Source organism: Passer montanus, unplaced genomic scaffold (assembly GCF_014805655.1).
Source record: "Passer montanus isolate IOZ18808 unplaced genomic scaffold, ASM1480565v1 scaffold108, whole genome shotgun sequence".
In the NCBI taxonomy this organism is placed as follows: domain Eukaryota; kingdom Metazoa; phylum Chordata; class Aves; order Passeriformes; family Passeridae; genus Passer; species Passer montanus.
In genome coordinates this window covers 837495-856837 of record NW_024357392.1, presented here as the reverse complement: position 1 = coordinate 856837, position 19343 = coordinate 837495, and the positions used below count along the sequence as shown (strand labels likewise).

Below are 19343 nucleotides of genomic sequence, written 5' to 3'. Positions count from 1 at the left end.
TTTGATGGGTCACTATACTTTATAACCTCTGTACATTTGTTTTATTGGAGGGGGAAGGCCTGCACCAGAATTTCCACCTGTTGCCTTTTGCTATCACTTTGCTCCTGTTGGATGGGAGGAGAACTGGTCTGTGGTGAATGCAATGGAACAAAATGGTTACCACGGATTTATTTTAAACAATATGTGTCATCATATTGTGATTTAAACAACTTAGTATGGTGCAGAGGCCACACAACTTCTTCTCATCTAAAATAACTCTCCAGTTACTTTTTTTATAAGGCCAGAGGAAAAGATGTCCGACCGATGTGCGCTGCATCCCGTTCCCAGCGCTGCCGGCAGCGATGCTCAGCCGGACAGAGCCCCGCGCTCCAGGCGGGGGTTCCTGTGCGCGGGGACCCGCTGCGGCCCCTGCCCGCTCCCCCGAGATGGCCGGCGCGGCTGTGGCGGCGCAGGGAGCGGCCCCCGGCGCGGCGCGGGGGCGGGCGGGGGCGGGGCGCGGCGGGGGCAGCCCGGTGCCGGCGGGGAGCCCGTCCCCGGCGTGCTGGGCTCTGCCGCCTGTCTCGCTTCCCGCTCTCCCGAGCCGGCAGCACCGTTGCGCAGCTCCCGCGGACCGGCCGGGACGGGACGTGTCGGGAGCTCGGCGGGGCTCGGGGCTTGCGAGGCGAGGCGAGGCTGGACGGCCGGGGCAGGGGCCGAGGCCGCGCGGAGCTGGCGGCGGGGGGCGGCGCGCGGCGCGGTGCCGCCGGGGCCCGGCGCATGGCGGCGGCGGGGGGCATCGCCACGCTGCCCGACGACGGCGGCAGCGGCGCCTTTCCCCCGGGGCACTTCAAGGACCCCAAGCGCCTGTATTGCAAGAACGGCGGCTTTTTCCTGCGCATCAACCCTGACGGGAAGGTGGACGGCGTCCGCGAGAAGAGCGACCCGCACAGTGAGTTGTCCCGGGACCACCGGGTGCGGGCGGCACCGGGGCGCGCGGGCGACTCCTCGCCCGGGCAGCGGGGCTGCGAGAGGGGCCGCGCCTCGGCCGTCCCGCCCTGCCGAAGCTTCGGCAGCGAGCCCTGCTTGGGAAGCGCCCGTCAATGTGCCGAATGTTCGTGCGCGAATAACCGCGCGTCCGCAGACGGAGTTAATTCATAGCGGGTTAATTCATACTCACATCCCGTAGCTGGTGGTCCCGCACCGGCATCCGCGGGATGTCCCGGGCCAGAGCCTCGCTGGCGGCTCCGCGCTCAACCTGCTGGGTACAGAGCTTGTCAGGTGCACAGAGGTTGTGTTAGGGGCTTGAAGGGGTCTCTAGTTCGTTTGCGTGGTCCTTACACGGGTCTGATGGCACTTGACGGCTCTACACGGCGGCGGTGAATGCGCTGGATGCATCAAGGTAGAGAGGAGGCTGTTCTTTTTCCCGGTGCGGGTAGGTGCTCATGAATAGGAGCACTTGTGGTACACAGGTACGCTTAGGAACAGAGGGGTAAACCTGGCCAAGGAAGCAGGGTTTATAACACACTGCTGTCAGAACCTTTTCAGCTTAAAATGTTACACATTGTTTTGTGTTGTTTTTTTTTTTTAAACTTAATTAACGATGATGTAGGTACAGATAAAATGTATGGATTCTAGCAGCAGCAGGAGGCTGTCCCTCCAATACCCGATCTTTTTGAAGGGAGGGAAAGGCTCCTGGGCTGGGAACACAGCCCATGGACTGAATGACCACAGGCTTTCAGGGAGCGTGTGGCAGGTTGCTGTTACCAACACAGGCTGCTTTTTGTCCCACAAACAAATTGCCTTTTGCAGAGCTCAGAATATTTTGGAAGTATTCAGCATGGAGGTTTTGTGGATGTAGTGGTGAGTTTTTGATGCGCCTGTGAGGTGTTTCCGTCAGCGCAGGTAACGGACTTGCTGGGTCAGATCGTCTGCGATTCCTGGTTGGAGGGAATTTGTTACAGTGCTCGCTGTGCAGGTCCTGCCTGCAGGCATTTGGCATGAGGAGCAGGTGAAACGCCTTGCTGGGATTCTTCATCTGCTTTGCACCTGTGCTCTGAGTGACGGATGCAGGGACTGGGTTAAACTCAGGGACTAGGAGGAAAAGGAATTGAGGAGACGGACAAAGATTCTTAATATTACTTTCCACTTCGGACATTCAGCTTTTGGGAAACAATTAGTTTTACCCACAATTCCAAAGAAATCTTGTAACAGAATCCTTAAAGAAAATAAATCTCACTAATTCATCAGACATGTCACCTCACCCTGGAAGTAGCTATGGACATGTGCTGCAAAGGGAGGTGATGTTGAGTGGAGGATGTACAAGGCTGAGTCCAAGACATTGCCATGGCTGTTGGGTTCTTGCCTCATTCCCCATCTTTGCTTTTGAAAAGTGCAGGTGGTGGTGGGTGGTGTTGTGTGCTCACCTGGCTGGGCCAGGCTGCCCTGAGTGGAGCTGGTATTTATCACTGCTGCCTTTTTCATCATAGAGCTCCCTCATAATAATTTCTTCCTTCCTGCCTTTTTTTATTATTCTCTCAGGAAAACTAATACTAGTTTTTCATTCTTGTGTCCATTGAATGTGTGTTTTCTCTTCCTGTTGAGCCTTATCATTACTAAAATTTTCAACTGACGTCTTGTGCTTTCCTGGTAGTGAATTCTCTCCTTTTTTCATTATCAGACAGCTCTTGGCTTGTTGCTTTTTCTTCCTTTCTTTTTTTCCTGGAAGAGCCCTAGTTCTGAGAAGCAGAGAATAATCAGTGCTTGAAGCATCAGCGAGGCTCATTGCTGGGGCATTGCGTGGTTCACATCCTTAGCATCCTTGCTGTAAATACGTCATTCCACACGACTCTGCTCAACTCTGACCTGGTGAGTGCTGCTCTGTGGAAGTCCCTGTGAAATCTCGTGGTATTCCTGGCATGGCAGAGGGCAGTAAATCTTGGACAACCTGAGAGGACTTTAAAAAAGAAATTAGCAATGAAAATAGACACCTCGATTAGTTCAGGGTGATTTTCTTAGTTAAGCAAAAAGTTTTGTAAGGTGGTTTTGAGAAAAGAAATACAATGTCTGCACAATTTGGTTCAGAAATAATTAAAGGCCAGTTAGTAGAGATGCTTGTGGTTGCTGCTATTCTTAGGAATTAATTATACAAAATAACATTTCAGTAGCACATCATCCTTCTTACTTTTAAAGGAAGTTCTTATTTTAGAAGGCAAGTTACTGTCTCCTTATGTTTCAGACCAAAGTTTTAATACTATAAACAACTTCCATGATCCATGTCCTTTTTAGCTCCCCTCCTCCTGCCTCTGTTTGAAATACACATCTGCTTTAGGTCATGGCATGGTTTTACACTCACCCCACTTACCTTCATTTATTCATAATTGTGTTGTTAATGGAATTAAGAATGGAAGTTGACGTCCTGCACGCTGGAGGATTGGGATCGTATGATTCACACAGCTGAAACCCAGGACAGGGCGTCTTCCATGGCCATTATTGCCACATCTGCCGCGTGTGCTGCCGTGCCTCCAGCGAAGTGCCCCTTTGGACACACTCTGGGGACTGTGTCCGGAGTGTTTTCCCTTCAGGAGGTACTTTCAGACAAACAAGAAACAGAAGGCGCTTTCTGGGAGTTTTGTTGTCTAAAGCAAAACAAAAAACATGGCTGGTTTGTTGTTGTTGTTGATCAACAACTGTTGATTTATGCCCTGGAAATGGTACAAAGGACGCAGTGTTTTTGGAAAGGCTCTTAGAAACTCTCCAGAGGTGTTTCCCTCAAAGAGGCTACAGTGAGGGGGAAAAACCTGGAGAATGGAAAGGGAACACTTGTCCATACATTTAGAACATGTCTAGTAGCACAGCTGGTTCCTTTCAGAGTTTCCCTAAATGAGGAATGGTTGGCATTTATGTATTTCCATAATTTCTTAGGCAGCTTTGTTTCATGATGAGCATAACCCAAGACAGTATCCAAGGCCATTCCAAGTATCCTGAGCCATTCTTGTCCATTCCTTAATGAGGTGACAAGGCTCCAGCCTCTCACTTGGAAGGGATTCAGCTGTGTGAGCTCAGTCAACCGTGCAGATGTATGAAATACCTTCTTCCTGCTCAGTACCTCTTTCCTCTTCCACAAATATCTGAAGAAAATGTAAAATACGGTAATACTGGTCCAGGAAAATTTCTTAAGAAGGTTCCTTTCATAAATAGCTGTTAACATTAAGATTTTGACTTGTCTCTCTCACAACATTTAAATGGTTATGCTCTAAATGTTTTGGAAAGAATGCTGAAGTATAGACTGACTTTTAGAGCAGCTCAGTGAAGACGATAAAAATCTGATCACTGATCATGGAATGGGAGAAAATTCATTGTGATCCCCAAGTTGAGCAGATGTCAGGATGTGTTTCCATTTGAAGGTTCAGGACCTGGTGTTTAGCTTTCATAGGTAAGTTGTTTGGCACTCAGATCATCTTCTTTCCCATTTTGGTGGCCCACAGACATGGCCAGAGCTGTTGACAGGGCAAGATCTTTTCCAAACCTTAGCACTAACTGAGAGGTGACTTGTTTAAAAAAAACCTGCTTCTTAATGTTCAAATACATTCCTTCTATGGAAGTCCTTCTGGAAACAGACTCTTTTTGCATTACTTTTGATCTGTTGCACAGACTCTTTTTGCATTACTTTTGATCTGTTGCACTTTGCTTTGCCAAGTACTTTGTGGCATAGCATGGAAATTCCTCCTGGCTCCATCCAAAGGATGTAGCTGCCTTTAGGGGATGAGGTACCAGAGATCCCCTGTGTGAAACAGTTGGGAATATGCTTCCTTTGCTTCTTTTATCATCAAAATATCATCATGTTCCTTCTCAGGGGAGGATGCCTTCTATCACTTCTATTACTGTGTCTGCACTGTGTCTGCTATTCCTCTCTCCCAGTTCCTGGTGAGTCTTGCCCATCCCAGAGCTGCGTGATGCAGTAGCAGTACACTCCAAAGGTGAACCAAGGCAACACGGGATGTCTCCAGTGGGCACTGAACTGTCCTGTCCCCCCCGCAGCTGTTTTCTGCCCAGTTTGGAAGTGGGGAAGCTTCTAAAGGCACCACCACCCACAGGTACACTAGAGGGCAGGATTTAGCCCTTAGATTGTCTCACATAGGAAATCAGGAGCACTTTTAGTACTTACATAGTCTGGTTTGCAGGAAAATGATAATCCAACTCCTGTTAGCCACTGCATTCCCAGAGCTGGAAAAGACAAATGCAGATAACATGTTGTGAGATCAGATGGCTGCTGTTGGTTTTCATCTGTTTCATAAATGCTTGAAAATTGTGCAGCTGATTCTAAGAAAAAGTTTATCTGTAGTGGGGTCATATTTAAAAGCATTTTACAGAAAGTAAATTATTTTAGTAACTCAACCTGAATTTTAAATCATAGTCTTTTCAGTGACACTTTGTAAGCTTTCCCCAGCTCCCCTGGATTACAGATAAGGCAGGCAGTTCCAATAAATGATTATTTGATCATTACGAATTTTAGCACTCTTGGGATCACTGGCCATCTGTTCCAGGATACTTGAGAGGTGATGGATTGTGCTGAGCTGGTTCACAGCCCTGGAATTAATGGTGCTTTTGACTGTCGGTGACAGTGTGTTTAGTGCAATTATCTAATACAACCAAACCAGACCCAGTGCAGCCCAGAGAATGCTCAAGTTACTGTTGCTGAAGAACATACATAAGTGTACGACATCTGTAATTTAGATATCTATACCAGGTGGTATCTGAAGTGTTTATAGCATGATTTTTGAAGCGTTACAGTTGATAATGAGATCCTGTATTGGAGAATTAATAGCCTTTGCTTTTGTTAGCACCTGTTTAAGACTGTGTTTCAAAATAAGGCAGCTCTCTCACCCTTCATCATTTTCAGTAATGTTTGGTAACAATGTGTGGGTCAACTGTTTTGCCTGTGCCTCTTCTGCTGCCTCCAGGCTTGTCAATAAAAATATTCAAAGGGCGACTCTCTGGAGTGCTGGTGGCATTTTAGGGTTATTATCTTACGTAGTTTTTTGTTTGTTCAGGGTAGGGCCAGATTTTGACTGGGGCTTGATAGGATCAGCCGAGAATACAAATGAGATGATGTCTGCGCAGTTGGGTGGAGGTCATCTTGCAGGAGCTGTCATGGTGCACTGCTGCTGGAGTGACCCTGGCGAGCCTGTCGCTCATCTTTGACTTTCAGAGCTGGAAACCACATAGGCTGAGTGATTCAAAGGAGAAGGAGACTGAGGGTACTGGCAAAGGGCAAAGTAGGGCACAAACTCCATGGCCATGTGCAGTGCCAGTGTGGTGAAATTCTGCTCATGTGCCACAGAGCTCAGGGTTACCTTCTGACAGGGTTTTAGTGGATCTCATAAAACTGCAATCATTAGGATTCCTGGAATATGCAAGTCGCAAAATCCTTGTAGCCGTGGCTGTGGAATCCTGCATGATGTTTTGTGAGAGCGAGGAGAGACTTCAGCTGTGATACAGCTTGAAAATATTTGTAGTCTCTTTCTTGGTTCGTTCCTTTCTGCTCTCAGGCTGGCCCACAGTGCCTGATGCAGACTTGACCCATATCCCCAGACACCCTGTGTGGCTTTGGGGTTATTTTTGGTGTTAAAGGATGTCCTTAACATACTCACGTGTGCAGTTATCACAGCATCTGGATCTGTGCTTGGGGGAAGGTCTGCAGCACCTCTGGTGACTCGCATCGATTTTTTGGTATCTTGGTGTTTCTAGGTACTGGGGAAAAAAAATCTTAGTCTTTATTCTTCACCACATATCCATCACTGAGATGCCAAGAAAAGTGGCAGAGCTGGTACAAGGGAAGTGGTAGGAGTGCTGGTAGTGTGAAATGGAATGTCCCTCCAGTGACAGCTGATTGTCACTGCCTACCTGGGATGCCGTGTCCTGAACCATCTTGTCTGTTAAAATGCAGGACAGCATACAACATCTTCCCAGACGGATGTCTTGAAAGGCATGAGCAGAGCCTGTGCAGTAGGCACCTGTGTTACATTTCAGGTTAGTGTAGTAATTTTGGGACAGTATTACAAAGGAAGTTCATACAGTCCCTCAACTCTGGGAAGACCAATGGAGAGACCAACATTCCTGGGTGGGGTGGCTGTGTGCAGTTACTCTGTACTGTGGGATCCCACTGGGATCTGTGGGACCAGAGGTGGATCCAAAACCAGGAGCATGTGTTAGTGTGGAGAAGCAGCTACCAGTGGCCACGCAGGGGCTGTCAGCTCTGTGGAAAAGTCACTTAGGGAATCCTGCTGCACAGACCTGTTGGGCTGAGCAGTTCCTAGGAAACAGTATGTGGATTCAGTTCCTTGGGTTTCTCCACCTGTAACGGAGCAGCTGGGACAAAGAGCTGAACGTGCTCCTGGCCATTCGTTGGAGTATGTAAATAGGAAGGATTCATTTTGTGGTTTAGAGATGTTTACAGACTCACTGTGGATGTTTTGCTGACAGTAATGTTGTTCATTCAGGAAAATTGAGGGGGAAAATGTACAATGCTCATGTCCTTAGAAATGCAGGAATTCCTCAAAGCTGAAGAGGTGCACAGAACTGGCTCATGTTGCCAGGTGTTGTGTATTTCAGTCCCAACCGTCTGCTTTCTTTACAGCTTCAAGCAGCAGCCTCCACCAGAGCACTTGCTTGTTCTAGAGCAAGTACCAGTAGTAGTAAGGTGTTTTCCAGTGATCAGGCTCTAGTCCCATGGATCAGTATTGTCAGTGTGATATTTTATTAGAAGAAAATGCTACTAGGAGTGGAGTGCCTGGCTGCTGCTTTGATGTGGTGTAAGGTGAGACAGTTTGATGGCCAGTGCTTGTAGCTGCTGTACTGTAGGAGCACCCTCTTGCAGGAGATGTCTGGAGCAGTGTGGGCACTGAAACCATCACATGAATCTAAACCAGGGTATGGGCACTAGCAGTGGTCAGGCTGAAGCAGCAGGGAGTCAAGTAGGTTCTTCCAAGCTGCAGATTCCAAGGTCTCTTTCATTGCCAGGAAAGTGCTCACATCCCTTCTTAGTACAGTTCAAATGTACTCAGAATAAAATTGAGGAGTGTTACCCAAATATGCACTGTGTGTTTTATTTTCAGTCAAGGAATTTGATTTCTTACAAAGAAAATTCTTTACTCAAGCAGGGCTGCATTCAAAAGCAAATTAGAGCCTTTTTGTGAAGACTGGGATTCATTACTGTGCTGGGTCAGCAGTGACTGACAGCTCTTGTCCTTCTCTGCAGCTCGTGCTGTTCCCCTGTGCATGCTTTATTTAAAGGTCAGCACAGGGTGGTTACACAGCTTGATGGAAGGAGATGAAATAGGAGGATGAAGTAAGACTTCGAGCTTATTGTGGCATTTGCACTGTCCTTGCAATAAAGGAGCTGGACTGGCACCAATGCTATACTGTGTGTGCACGTGTATGGCTTTAAATTTTTAAAAAATTGTTTACTTTTTGAAAAAATAGTTATTAAAGTCTCAATGATAGTTCAGTTTCATTTGTACTGGAGATGAGGAAAGTACAAACGCAGCATAATTGCTGTCTCAACCTTTTGGCCAGGTTAAGAGGAATCAGCTGTAAAAGGCAGCTCAGTTCACACGAGCTCCTGTGTATGGGGTGTTCCTTCTTCCTCCCCGTCTGCTGTGCCATCTGTCTGGATCCTGGGTGCCTGACAGAGTTCCTTTTTCACCACTGTGCTCCAGACTCTCTGAAATCTCATTTACTTATTCTTCTTGGCATTCCTAAAATCCAGCTTCTCCTTTCCAACTGTGACACTGAGGCTTACTGAGCCTATGGGGCAGCAATGTCTTACCACTGCTCTGGCAGCCTTTGCCTTTCATCTCATGTGTTACTGCTCCAACATCAGTCACAGCCCTGAAATACTGTGTACTACTGAGTAGTTGTGTGAGTTGTACCTGGAGGAGGAACACTACAAAATAGCTTCTAAAAATGACACATTTTATCTTCTCTGTCTTCTGAAATGCTGTTCCCTTGTTTGCCTTGGGTTGTCCCTGGTTTTGTGTTTGTTTTGCTGCAAGTAAAAAAACAGGTCATAGTTACAAGGAGATGAGTGAATGCACAGTAACCATAAAGCTGAATTTCTGCAACTTCTGTACGTGTCTCCTGACACGACTGTGTTGGCTGAACAGTTGCACCAGCTTTGTTCTGAAGTTAAACACCCAAAAGTGGTTATTCTGTGATTTACTTCAGTCAATACTAAACAAAGTGAAAGCAGATGAAAACAACGCGGGGGATACCTTACCCGTGCTAAGAAAAGCTCTTTGGGAACGGTCCTAAAAAAACTACATATGAACAGGCATGCATTATTCTTTTGATAAGGAAACCCTGAAACATTTTTCTATATCAAGAATATGGGGTGAAAATAATGGTAATTTGGAGACTAAGCTTTATCACCTAGTAAGGAATGAAGTTCTTCTCTGGTAAAGTTAGGAATTTTTTCTGTTTGCTGTTGCCCTCTTGACTTCCAAAGATGCATCAGTTCATCTGCAATGCTGAGGAGTCAGCAAACAGTGTGGCAGAAAGCATTTAGAAGGGTTTTACATGACAGTGACTTGGAGTTTCTGGCGTACGTCATCCTTTCGTAATACAAAGCAATCGCTGTTTACTTTACTCGGCAGCACAAAATGCCCAAGTTGTGCTTTGTAAGCAGAATTCAAAAACTTTGGATTTGCTTTTGCATGACATTTTTACTTTTAAAGGGCTTGACTAGGTTTGATCAACTAGATTGTGCAAGCTGTGAGAAGTGGAGAAGTGTGGCTGTGCGTGTTGTACATGTGGGCACACAGGCAAGGAGCAGTGTCTGTCACACTATTCTGAAATTATTGTTCTGCATGATGACTTTATTGCCTTTTATATGAAATTTATAGGGAGCTCCAGAGAATGCTGTGTGCTTGCTAAGCAGTGTTTTATGGGGAGGATTCCCAGTGTCATAGGTGCATGTTAGGTAGAACTGGGTATTTGCAGGAATTGAGATCAAGATAAAAATCAGAATAGGTGGAGAACCTGAATAGGGAAATAATTTCCATTGTATTCAGTATCTGTACTACGTAAAAAGGTGAAAACTTTTAAAATGTGAGAATGTCCATGTTAATGTGGTTGATTACGATAGTCAGTGGATGCTTGAACAGTTACACAAGTTACCGTTCCGCTTTAAGCCTTGGTTTACTCTTAAGTGTAATCGGAACTTCCTGAAGTGTTTGTGTTTCACGAGTGTGTATTTTTGTTGTAGATGTTTACATTTTGGACACCTTGGGTCTGTCTGAGAGTGGTTTTATGCCTCTGGCTGGCAAAAAGGAAAAAGATACACGTTGAATGTTGTCATGCAAAAGCAAAGAAATGTGCCTTTGTATGGGAGCGTGACTCACTGTTTCTCGTCCTGACACTCCACTGGCTTGATTGTTTTTGTTGCAATTCTGATGGTTTGGTTTATTAGCAGCCCACCTCTCCTGCTGGTTTGCTGGTTGTTTCTCCTCTCTATTTCTCCTTTTGCCACCTCATATGTGTTCCAGGTTTTAGGCAGTTTGTGCATCAGCCACTGGCTCTGGCAGTGGCTCAGTTTTACCATGAGTGTATGGAAGCAAACAAGGAGTTGTTCTCTTGTTCACAGTCTGAAGACTTGGGGATGCCTCGTATGTCAGCACTTACCAAATAGCAGAAGACGTTAAATTGCTAATTGTACCTTTGAGAAAGAGATACCAGAAACTGTCAGAGGCTGATGTGGGACAGAGTGACACAAAGATATTTGTAATTCTTAGAGAAAGCTACAGTAGGCATCACCAGGCTGGGGTTTGGATCTGATCCAGCAGGCAGGAAAAGCCAGAAGGGGGGTGTTAATATATGTGTGTTTGTAAATGCATGTGTGGCTTTGAACCAGTCCCTGGGTTTGGGTGGGTTTGTCGTGTTAGGTGTGGAGCAAGCACGTCTGACTCCTTGTGTTTTGCCTGGACACCTGGCTGGGAATAGATGTTGCCCCCGAGCACGAAGGAATGGCCAACTTCAGCCAGAGGATGGTGGAGCGGGAATTCGCCTGTAGGGTGTTGCATTTAGCGAAACGTTGTTGAGTCTTACTTTTCCCCTCTTTTTTTGTGAACTCCCTTGCGTTTCTGGTGCTTATTCCCTCTGGAGCTGACCCACCTCTGCAGTGAGACTGCAGAATAGCTGCTTTGTGCTTTCCTGTGGGCACGGAGGTGCGGGAGGATAGGCAGTGGGAGCTGGCACAGCAGCTTCCCCACACTGTCACTCGGGGGCCTCGTGGAAGGATTTTCCTTACAGGGCCTCTGCAAATATGTTGGAGATGGGCCCTGAGCCTTTGGCTGGGGCTGAGCTTTTCCACAGCAGACTGTAGTAACACTAGTCATTGATCCAGAGACGTGCAGCCTGGGATTTTTAGGGGTACAGAAACTCTCCCTTCTCGTAAACTGAGTGAGAGGTGTTTTGCTTTTTGTCCCAATAAAGCAGCTGTGTGTTAGTGAAAACGGGGGTTGAAATAGTATCCAGTTTTTCCTCTCTTCCCAGGCTGTGAGCTGCTCCCTTAGCTGCAGTGTGCCAGGCAGGGTTCTCACTGTGAAGTGATGGAGTCTCTTCAGCAGGAGGCTGGACTAGAGAGAGTCCTTCTGACCTGACTTTTGTGTGATGCTGACACTCTGTAGCTCTAGTCTGAAGTCTGTCTGTAGGGTGTTATCCAGAAGGGTTACAGTGAAAATACAGCTGAGGCTGTAATCAAACCTTTATTTGCTGTGGAAATGCATCCAAAGTCAGAAGCTTAAAAGCTTATTGTTGGTTTTTACTTCATGGTTTCTCTGATATAGTGGTTAGAATTCCCATTTCCTTGTGGAGAAGTAGGAAAATAGGGGTTTTATTAATCCCTTTGGCGAATACATCCTCAAATTCCACCTCCTTCAGATGTGTGAGTTTGCCTCCTGCTCCAGGACAGCACCCTCCTGCACTGCCCTTACCCTGCTGTCTTCACTGCTCTTTGCTCTTTTTGTTTGCCTTTTATTTTATTCCAAATGTGTTTCTGTCCCTTTCTCTCCTCCCTGTGACCTTTGTTTTCCCTTTTCCTTACTAATCCTGTGGCATTCTCCTGCCCCAGAACATCTTAGGCAGTGCAGCAGCTGTGAGTGAAATATCAGCACGTGGCTTTGGTCACAGGGATTGCCCCGGGCAAAGGGATTGCCAGCAGATTCCCACTGGGAGTCAAAAGGTAGTACCAACTCAGCAGTGAGCAACTTCCAGAATGTGCAGCTCTGTTTTTCTGAAGTATTAAGTTAGGTTTTGCCCAGGTCTTTGAAATGAACCGATTTTGAAGGAGATTTCTGGCCGAACCGTTTATAATGCGTAGCAATGAAACCTTTTGGGACTGTTTAAGTTGTGCAGTTCCTGGGTCTGGGCCACTCTAAAGCTTTGGTTTATTAGAACTGTAAAAGAACCTGAGAGTTTGCATTGTACGTGTGATTTTGCAGTTCTAGTGCTCAGGACAATAAAAGTACTTTTGGAAAATGTTCATGTTTTCTCTAGTCTCTGCATTTGCTAACAGCTTTCCTGTCTAGCTACTTGTCCTTAAAATTATTGTCTCCACTGGACTGTGCAAAACTGCCTTGGAAATAATTTTTTGGAGGTCTCTAAGAAAACGACGAAGATCCATTTTTTAACAGAAATCTGAAACTTTGCCAACCACAATGCTATTAAATACTACTTTTCAACTTCCATATTCTTAGAAAAGTCTCTCCAAGCTGTGAAATAAATGCCCATTTGTAACTCTCTGAAATTCGCTGTTTTGTTGAATCTGCAGCTTGTACATCTGTCCTGGCTACATACCCTGTGAAAGAACATCTCAGTGCCTGCTGCAGTGTGCTCCAGCTTCCTTTAGTGTCACAGATTGTACTGGTTTCTGTGGAAATTCGGGTTGGACTGCATAGCTTGTGTTTTTCAGCCAGAACATCATTGAATCTGAATCTCCAACAGACCTCTGTGTATTGTTGGGAAAAAACATTCCCTCTCTATCCGTTTTTGTATGACTGGAAGGCACTGTAGGTTCACTTGAACTACATCACTCAGAGCTTCTCCGCTGGTGTAAAAGTGCAAATGTACGTCCTGCAATTCATTCCTTCTTACTCAGCAGAATGATTCTATTAAGCTTATTATGATAGACAAGAAAGTCTCTAATAGGAGCTGTAAATTTCCTGGGTCCTTTGAGATGGTTTTATTGTTTAATTTAGTAACTTATCAATGATGACTTAGCCGCAGTCCTGGGAAAGTTTGCTCTGCAGGTGAGCTCTGTGTTCTCACAACACCAGCAGGCATTGAGCAGAGCCTTGTGCTTGGTGTTCCTTGTGGATTGCAGGGCATGAATGGGAACAGGGAAATAACTCACTGCCGTGCTGGAGGGGCCAGAATATCTGGCAAAATGGGCCTTTTTAGCCCTTGGTTAACGAGCTCTTTCACAACAATCTGCTACTTTTTTTAGGCTACAGATGTCTTAATTATTTGATTTTCATGGATGGTATCTTGAGGTTCAGTTACGCTGAAAACAAGTATTGGGAGTAGATGTGAAATGATGGAGTCTGCACTGTTGCTGTTGGTGACCAAAGGCTGTAAAAGATGCAGATCATTGGTGTCAAGTGATACATTTCTCTTACAGCCAATTTATTTGCAGTGAGCTAAACCTAAAATTGTCGCTTCTGCTGATGATCATGTGGTCAAAATGGGTTTGATCAGTAAGGCTGTGTTGTATCTTGGCATCTCCAGTTCAGTGTAACCCTGTGGCAAATACTCACTGCATTAATAAAGCTGTAAAATAACACTGAAACCTGAAAAACTCACAGTACTGTTCTGGCTCTGTTTATTCACGTGTTTTTGGAGTTGGAGAGGAAAACCCAGTGAAGCAGATTTTCCTTTTGGAGCTTTCAGTATTGCAGCTCTTTTCAAACTCTGCAGGAATACCTTGGGTTTGTTTTGGGTTTGGTTTTTTTTTTTTTTTTTTTTTTTTTTTTTTTTTTTTTTTTCCTTTTCACAAGCTATACAAATTTTTACAGGACTTGGAAACCTTTACCAGAAGTTCATTTTTACAAAATTTGAACTTCTGGCCTGGTGTGATGCTGTAGGATTTCATGTGTGTTTTTGTCCAGAGAAAGTCACAAAGCATAATAAGTCAGCACTGTAGTAATTAATATTAATTTTCAGCTTTTCCACAGCTGGTTCTTGTTAAGTGTGTGGTGAAAGCTGTGTGCTTGGCACATCTCAAAAGTCCATTTCCCACAGTCCCTGCCCAGAGCACTTTTCCACGTTCTTGCTTCCCCAGAGGCTAAGGAGTTACACCAAAGTGTTTGGAGCTGTTCACAAGTCTGATTTTGGCCTCATAACTTAGGAGCACTGTATTTTGGATACTTGATTCTGAGATGAAATTTTGCCTGACTTTTAACTTTTACCCTAAAAAAGGGTTTGCAATTATCCCAACAGTTTTATGTTCCTTGTATTCCTGGTGCTTGAGTTTCAGTTGGTTTCTGCAGTGCTGTCTTTTTTCCTTTCAACAAAAAGCCAAAAAAGCAACAACCTCTCTCTGAATCCAAAGAGATGCTGCTTCTCCAAAATTTACAGTCACTTCAGGTATTTATTCTGATGGCTGAAAAGCTCAAGGTATTTAAAACTGCATCTCCAAATGGAATAAAGTACCTGCTGAACCAAAGCAGGTGGGTGAAGGAAGCTGTTGTCTGAGATGTTGTGTACAACAGGCAAAGGCAGGCAAAAGGGGAAGCTTTCATGTGTTCATCCAGACTGCTGGGTTTGATTTATGGCTACAGAAATCAGTTAAGGCTTTGTATTAATAATCCACAGGTAGTAGCTAAAGGCTGTGTGACAGGACCTTACAGGTTTTCATTTCTATAAAACCTTTAATTTCTTTTAATTGATGCAAAACATGTTCCTGCTTTGTATACCACCGTTTCTTGTGCCTTTGGTGCCTTCACCTCCTGCTGCAGTTCTGTTTGTTTGTTCCACCCACTTGTTGGATGGATGAGGTAAACTAATGGATATTTGCTGTTGGGAACTGCCAGAACCCTTAGGGAGTGATAAGGACCTGGACAGTCTCAGTCAGGCTCGCTGACAGTCTGCCTGTACAGAGCTGTGTGCGTGCAGTGTCCATTGCTGTTCTGCAGACCTCGAGAGAGACCTCTGGAAAAATGGCCATGAAAAACTTCCATTTTTTGGGAGTAGCTGCCTGTGCTCTAAGTGGCCTTTCAAGGAATTTAATGGGTTTTAAGCTGCCTTTATGCAAAATGAAGATGGAATAACTCAATCTTGCTGTTGCAATTTCGAAAGTAGCTACTTTCTTTGTAAAAATAGGATCAGAAAGCCAAAGGTGGAAAAATTACTATTTTCATTGCAAGCTGAAGCTTTCTGTGGTGGAGGGTTTGAAGCACTGACTGCTGCAATCCCACGATGGCTGTGAAACCTTTTGTCTTTTATTTTTTTGTTCGCAGTTAAGCTGCAGCTTCAGGCGGAGGAGCGAGGAGTGGTGTCCATCAAAGGTGTCAGTGCCAATCGCTTCCTGGCCATGAAGGAGGATGGCAGACTGCTGGCCCTGGTAAGCAGCACGTGCCTGATGTCACTGTGGCTGTGTCCTGCCCTTGCTCTGTGCGGGGTCTTTCTTCCTGCAGGACTTACTCAGCTGCTCGGTGTGGGATTTATCAGGAGAAATGAGCTCTGCACAGCTTCTGCCAGTTACTTGGAATAGGGATTAGGAGGATTTGGGTATTTCTGCCCTACCTAGGAGCTGCAAAATTTAACAGGAATGGCTTGTCTGAGGGAAAAAATCACAGTGATCAGGAAATTATAAAAACAAATGAAGAGTAAAGTGTCTGCCTTTTTACCCTCGGGAGTAATTTTTTCCTCTTTCACTTACTTGGACATAAAGTGATTTTAAAAGACCTCTTTGAAGGGGAAAGTAAAGCCAATTTCTTTTTAAAAATTACGTTCATGGCACTAATCTGTATAAATTATTTTCTCATTTTCCTCTTTGTAGAGACTCAAGCTTTTTTGGGCACTTGTATTTCCTAACTAGAAAACTGGCAAGAGAAGTATTTTTGCAAATGCGATGATAAAATTTTAAAAGTTATATAAATGTGGGTAAATTAAGCTGCTCTCTAGTGAGACTAGTTTTAGTTTAAACTCTTATGTATTTTACTGGTATCAGCTGAATTTTTAACTGTGTTTTAAAGCCAGTGTGTGCAGCAGACTCAGAGAGTTAATGTCTCTCTGAGCCAAATGATAAATTTTGCTTTAAGAGATGCAGTTACATTAATTTTGCTTACGAGACCTAGACACTGTAAATGCTTCATCCACATTTATATCCTTCAGTGCCTGGTGAAGCATCTGGTGAAACACCAGGGCATCCACCTTGCCAGAATTTTGGTTTGCAACAGCCCCTGGTGCTTTGTGTATTCACACAGCCCCATTCAGCCTCTGTGCAAGTCTGCTCTGTGGCCGTGGCTAGCAATGTGCATTCCTAACCTTGGCTGAACTGCAGCTGATGAAAGACTTATGCCAGGGGATGTAGAAATTTTTTTTTATTCTCCTCCTCTGCCTCCATGAAATGAGACTGAAAGTAGTTTTACAGGAGCAGGACTCCCCAGGGTGCTCCTCAGTTCTGGCTCCAGGGAGTTTTGTGTGGGCTCGGGAATGCAGTTAAAGAACCTGCTTCAAGTTACTCGGATATTGTGTGACAGCTCAGTTGAAGAAAATGTGAGGAGTTGTCCACTGTGCTATTCTTGAGTTAAGTATAATTGGGAATTTCCTGTGATGCTGGTGCGGTGGCATTCGGCTTCCCATTCTAATAGCACTCCGTACCCTGAGTGACTGACGGAATGGTCAAAATAGGGCGTCTAGCACCGTTTGTGAAATGATAAACATAAACACAGGAGTGTGTTTATATTTGGGATTTCTGACCTGCTGCTGCACGGTGGGTTTGGTTGTAGAATATACTTTCCTTGCAGCAGTTTTTGTTTGCTTAGTTCCTGTAAGGCAAAATGCTTGTAAAGTATCGTCTAGCCATTCGGAATTACTCTCTCAGAATATGTAAAGTTGGGTCGCTTTGTACTTCCCACTTGAGCTTGTAAAACTCTTCTTTGCTGTTGTTTCTGGAAATGGGTATTACTTGAATCATGTTTGCTGCACGCAACATTGTTGTTATTCATAGGTGGAAACTCTTCTCTTTAAGACTTTTTTTCTCCAACCAGCCGAACAAACGCTGCTGCAATTCCCTGCCTGTTTTCTGTAGCACTGGCAATGTTTTTCCATGAGGATTTCTACGCTGTGACTTCCAGCAGTCTGTGGCTGGCTGTGCCTTTACCATTTTCTGCCTCCAAACACATTCAAGAAACTGCTTCTAATTGCCCGTGTCTCTTGTTCATTTAGAGCAGGGCTGTTTCACGAGAGCTCGCAAAGAGCATACGCTGGAAATGTCTGTGGTGAACTGCACATGGGGAAACACTGCTGAAATTTCTTTCAAAACATTATGGAACTTGAATTTCTAAACACATAATTTAGTCCTCTAATCAGTCACTCAAGTACTACTCTGTCCTTTTTAATATCTGGGGTGTTTAATTACTTTTCAGTGTCCAGGATCAATTTGTGTAGTGTCCTTGTTTTACAAATAAATTAATGTTTTTGGAAATATGTTTGCAAATTCTTATTCAGGCCTGCTTTTCATCTTGTTGGATGTTTTTGTAATTACTTGTTGAGACATGCTGCAGGGTTTGTTCTGAGTGGGGCTTTGCAGGATGATTTATTGCACAGCCCGTGGACCACTGCTCACTCTGGTGACCTGCGTGGGGGTGCAGTGGTTCTTGTCTGGAAATCTGGATGATGCAGCTTTTAATGGAGCATTTCCATGTTCTTACTAACAGAATCAGTCATGGGGGAGACGTGATCTCTACCACTGGAGGAAATGGCTGGTTGTGAATGCAGATAGTCAAAACCTCCCCTTGGAAAATGCTCTTTTAACTGAAAATATTTATGCAGAAATGCATCTGTTCCAGCAGATTTTTGATGAAAAAATGGAAACATTTCCCATCTGATATGGCTTATTTTGACTTTCCAGATTAATTATAAGAATGAAGTACTTTCACTTTATGGAATGAAATGTGATTATTTATTTAATGAATAAATTTCCCAAACTTCCCATGAAAGGAAGGATTTTGACAAACTTGTATTTTATGATAAATAATTTGTTATTTAAGGATATGACCTGTTCATTCTGTCATGCTTACTTGGTTTTGCTGTGATCAGCCAGGTTTTGCCAGACTTGAAGGACTTGACTCAAAGGGAAATTCTTGTCTTTTGATGTTATGGATTCAAATTGTTCTCAAAGAATGTTTGTGAGAATAACCTGCATTTAGTTTGAACAGAGTTCAGGTGTTTCATGAGGTGCTGAGAAAGCTTCTACTGCCAGATCTGCACTCTGGATGCAGCCTGGACTTTCAGTGTATCTGAAAGGAAAAACCAAGATATCTAGGTGCTGAGACTGACAGTGCAGTGGCTGGCATCCCGCTCTTGCTAGACAGCAGTCCAGCTCCTGAAATGTCACCTCTGGGGGATGTTAAGGAATACACAGTTCATGAAGCCTGAGCTGTCATTTGTCACCTTAATGATGGGGTTTATGTCAAAATGTTTACATTGGCAATGGACTGGAGGAAAGCACTGATGTCGCATATGCTTTGGGGAGAAGTAAGGACTTTTCTTTTTTCACCCTTTTTTGATGTGCCTCTGCCTGAATTTCCAGTGTGGGCAATTGTACTGAATTGTCTATATTCTGCTTAAAGGTTTTGTTCTTAAAGGCTTCTTTATACTGATCAGAACAAAGAATTACACAGTAATTAAAAGGAAATTAAAAGCTGCTTAATCTGTGTTAGAGACAATAAATGAACCATGGGTAAAAACCTCTTATTGTAAGTGTTTTTAACAATATTTTCACAGTACGTATCTTTCTTCAGTTGTGAAATAGTTAATCTGTATTTCTTAAAACCAAAGGTACTGCTCACATTCTTGCTAAATTAGTCCCCTGAATGTGAAGAATTGATTTGTGGTGCTACACCAGTAATGCTTTCTCTTTTCCCTTTTAGAAATACGCAACAGAAGAATGTTTCTTCTTTGAACGTTTGGAATCCAATAACTATAACACTTACCGGTCACGGAAATACTCGGATTGGTACGTGGCACTGAAAAGAACTGGACAGTACAAACCTGGACCAAAAACTGGACCTGGACAGAAAGCTATCCTTTTCCTTCCCATGTCTGCTAAAAGCTGACTTCCATGGCAGATTGTGAGCACCAAT

At 44.5% G+C, this 19343-nt stretch overlaps 1 protein-coding gene across 1 annotated transcript; it reads left to right on the top strand.

Moving 5' to 3' along the window:
• Positions 1 to 509: 509 nt before the first annotated feature.
• FGF2 (fibroblast growth factor 2) lies at positions 510 to 19342 on the top strand. Its single transcript, XM_039722487.1, has 3 exons — positions 510 to 928; positions 15492 to 15595; positions 19131 to 19342. The coding sequence occupies exons 1-3, from the start codon at positions 757 to 759 to the stop codon at positions 19314 to 19316; spliced, it is 462 nt and encodes a 153-aa protein (XP_039578421.1). The 5' UTR covers positions 510 to 756; the 3' UTR covers positions 19317 to 19342.
• The last annotated feature ends 1 nt before the right edge of the window (position 19343 follows it).